This window comes from Palaemon carinicauda, chromosome 26 (genome assembly GCF_036898095.1).
Source record: "Palaemon carinicauda isolate YSFRI2023 chromosome 26, ASM3689809v2, whole genome shotgun sequence".
NCBI lineage: Eukaryota > Metazoa > Arthropoda > Malacostraca > Decapoda > Palaemonidae > Palaemon > Palaemon carinicauda.
In genome coordinates, this window is record NC_090750.1 from 68,662,234 (window position 1) to 68,664,916 (window position 2,683).

The 2,683-nt window shown below is 31.0% G+C and overlaps 1 protein-coding gene across 1 annotated transcript in view; it reads right to left on the reverse strand.

Annotated features, from left to right (window-relative positions):
* Nucleotides 1–1,185: 1,185 nt before the first annotated feature.
* Nucleotides 1,186–2,683, reverse strand: part of LOC137619570 (procollagen-lysine,2-oxoglutarate 5-dioxygenase 2-like) — a 21,046-nt gene continuing 19,548 nt past the window's right edge. The window contains exons 12-13 of the mRNA XM_068349710.1: nt 1,995–2,123; nt 1,186–1,545 (exon numbers count right to left, since the gene is read on the reverse strand). Of these exons, the coding sequence (XP_068205811.1) occupies nt 1,390–1,545; nt 1,995–2,123 (285 nt within the window). The 3' untranslated portion in view covers nt 1,186–1,389. The remainder of the gene's footprint in view (nt 1,546–1,994; nt 2,124–2,683) is intronic.

Here is a 2,683-nt window from a genome sequence, read left to right on the forward strand (position 1 = left end):
CTATAAGCCCAAGGGCTCCAAGTAGGGAAAAATAGCCCAGTGAGGAAAAAAAATGAGGAAATAAATAAATGATGAGAACAAATTAACAATAAATCATTCTTAAAACAGTAACAACGTCATAAACAGATATGTCATATATAAACTATAAAGAGCCTTGTCGTCGGTATAAAAATCTTGATTTCAAAAGAAACGAAAAAAATGAACGATAACAATAATAATGTAATTAAATGGATACGAAAATACATTATAACGACAATCCTAAAAATCATTACACTATTATGATTGCGATTACAACTTTTCTATAAACAGCTAACCTTTGTTCATGTTGGTGACGGTAAAAAAAGTTCAAGCAAGCAACAGCCATTAAATAATGTAAAACATTTTGTAATCAAGTATGATTATTTCATAAAAACAGGGTATTGACCCTATGGTTTTTCGGACAATTGCCCACTCGTGGCTAAGGTCATAAATACTTGCCTGAAAAAAATCTTAATTGATAGAAACCCAACAGAAGCCCTTACTTTTGTCAAACAAACCATATCAAAATTACTTTGTAACGAGATTGACATTTCTCAATTATTTATTAAAAAGGAATTAACAAAAAAAGTAGAGGAATATAAAGGAAAACAAATTCACAATGAACTAGCCATCAAATTAAGAAAAAGAGATGCCGGTAGTGCTCCAAAACTTGGCGATAGAATTCCATACGTTATTATATGTGGATTAAAAAAAAAAGTCCTATTTATGTTGGTGCGGCTAAAAAAAGTTCAAGCAAGCAACAGCCATTAAATAATGTAAAACATTTTGTAATCAAGTATGATTATTTCATAAAAACAGGGTATTGACCCTATGGTTTTTCGGATAAAATCAAAATGTCCTTCACTGGAATTTTAATTTTTCAAGTACCCTACCCATCAGTTCATTGATCAGGGCATACATAGGCTACATAAATACATAAATGTGTTTGTGTATGTGTTGACATGTGATACTATCCTGAAAATGAGAAAAAGATAATTATTCTTACAAATTATTTATAAAAAAATTATTTTGAGAACTCAGTGTATGTATATACTGATCTATAAGATTTCTCTCAAGCTCATCAGGTGTTCCAATTAACTAGAAAAAAAATATGTTTAAAAAGTTTATTATATACAAACAATAACAATTCAAAATAAAATATATCACATAAGAAACTGCAATATACTCGCAATTATTGAAATCACGTGTATTAAGATCAATAGCTTTAAAAAAAGTACAATGGACAGAAAGTCTTGAAAATATGAAATATAAAACCCTCATGTTTCAATCTCATTGAAATCTAAACATCGATGCTGTATCATAAAGACATTGTGCGAGAGTTCTTGAGTAACAACACACTTATTACTTCATCTAAGGATCAATAAAGGTGACGATGATATATCTCGTTCCTCCTGTGACGTAAAGACCTTCGTGTAAGTGAGTCAGTCTTCCTGGGTGCATCAACACCCAGCCCACTCTGGTGTTTGTCACGGAGCAGTTGTATCGCACGAATCTGCAGCCTCCGCCCTGCAATAGCGCATAAATTAAACCAGTTCTGATAACTTATCGATCAATCAAATAACAATTTGATTATCCAGTCCACGATTGTCAAACGCTTTTAACCCAAGTTGTTCAGGATGCCAGAGAACTTCAAATCAATCAATCAATTAACCCAAGTTGATGTATGGACTGCACTGAAAAGTTGCTAGAGAAAATCTTTCATAGCAATAATTTATCTTTTGAGATATTTCCTTTTTAAAGCTATTGAAAGGAGTCAACAAACAAATTTAAACAGATGGAATTTATAAGATAAATTCCCTCGTTAAAAATAATCTTGATTCGATAATTATTAGTATGACAGTTTCAACCCGCATGATACTCTTCAATAACTATTCCCGGGTAATAAAATTTGAAGATAGTTTCCATATCAAAACAAATAGAAATCAAAGACATCATCGTGTATGTAATCCACAAACCTGGAAGTCAATTCCTGGTCTGTTGAGTCCAACGTTTATAGTGTAGGTCGAAGTGTCGTGGTGTGGTTTGAGGAAAGGCTGTTCATCAGGCTTGTACCTCACCATGAAGCTCATAATAGCACGGGGTGGCTGAGGAAAGAAGTCACCGTTTATAATGAGGGTAGAAAACAAAGTATCCTACTATTAAGACACAGAAGACAAAAACTGAAATCAATGCAATTTCATTTTATACAAAAACACTAAAATATTGAATTAATTATGCATTACTTTTTTATCTTAATAAAGCCATTCTTAATTTTTTTTTCATATATTTTCTTTAAAGTTACTGTAGACTAGAGTATATGAATATTTTAAATTTCATACACCTCATATATCACGATAAAAGTTTTTGGAAGTTAGTAGGAACTAGTTCATGCTGTGCAATACCTTTGTTATAGAAAGCCATGCAATAAATAGGCATTTTTTTATAAATATATATATGTCTAAGATGTCAGTTCTCTAAGTATAAAATCATTGTGTTCAAGTATTAACTTAAAAACTACAAGTTAATTGCGAAATGCATTTTCTTTGTAGATAGATTTAGTGATAAGTGAAACGGATTTCAAAGTTAATTAAGAAAAGATTTAAACATGGGTAGTTTTTTTATATTGTTTTGATATTAGGTTTAGTTATGCTGATCTAAGAAAAGG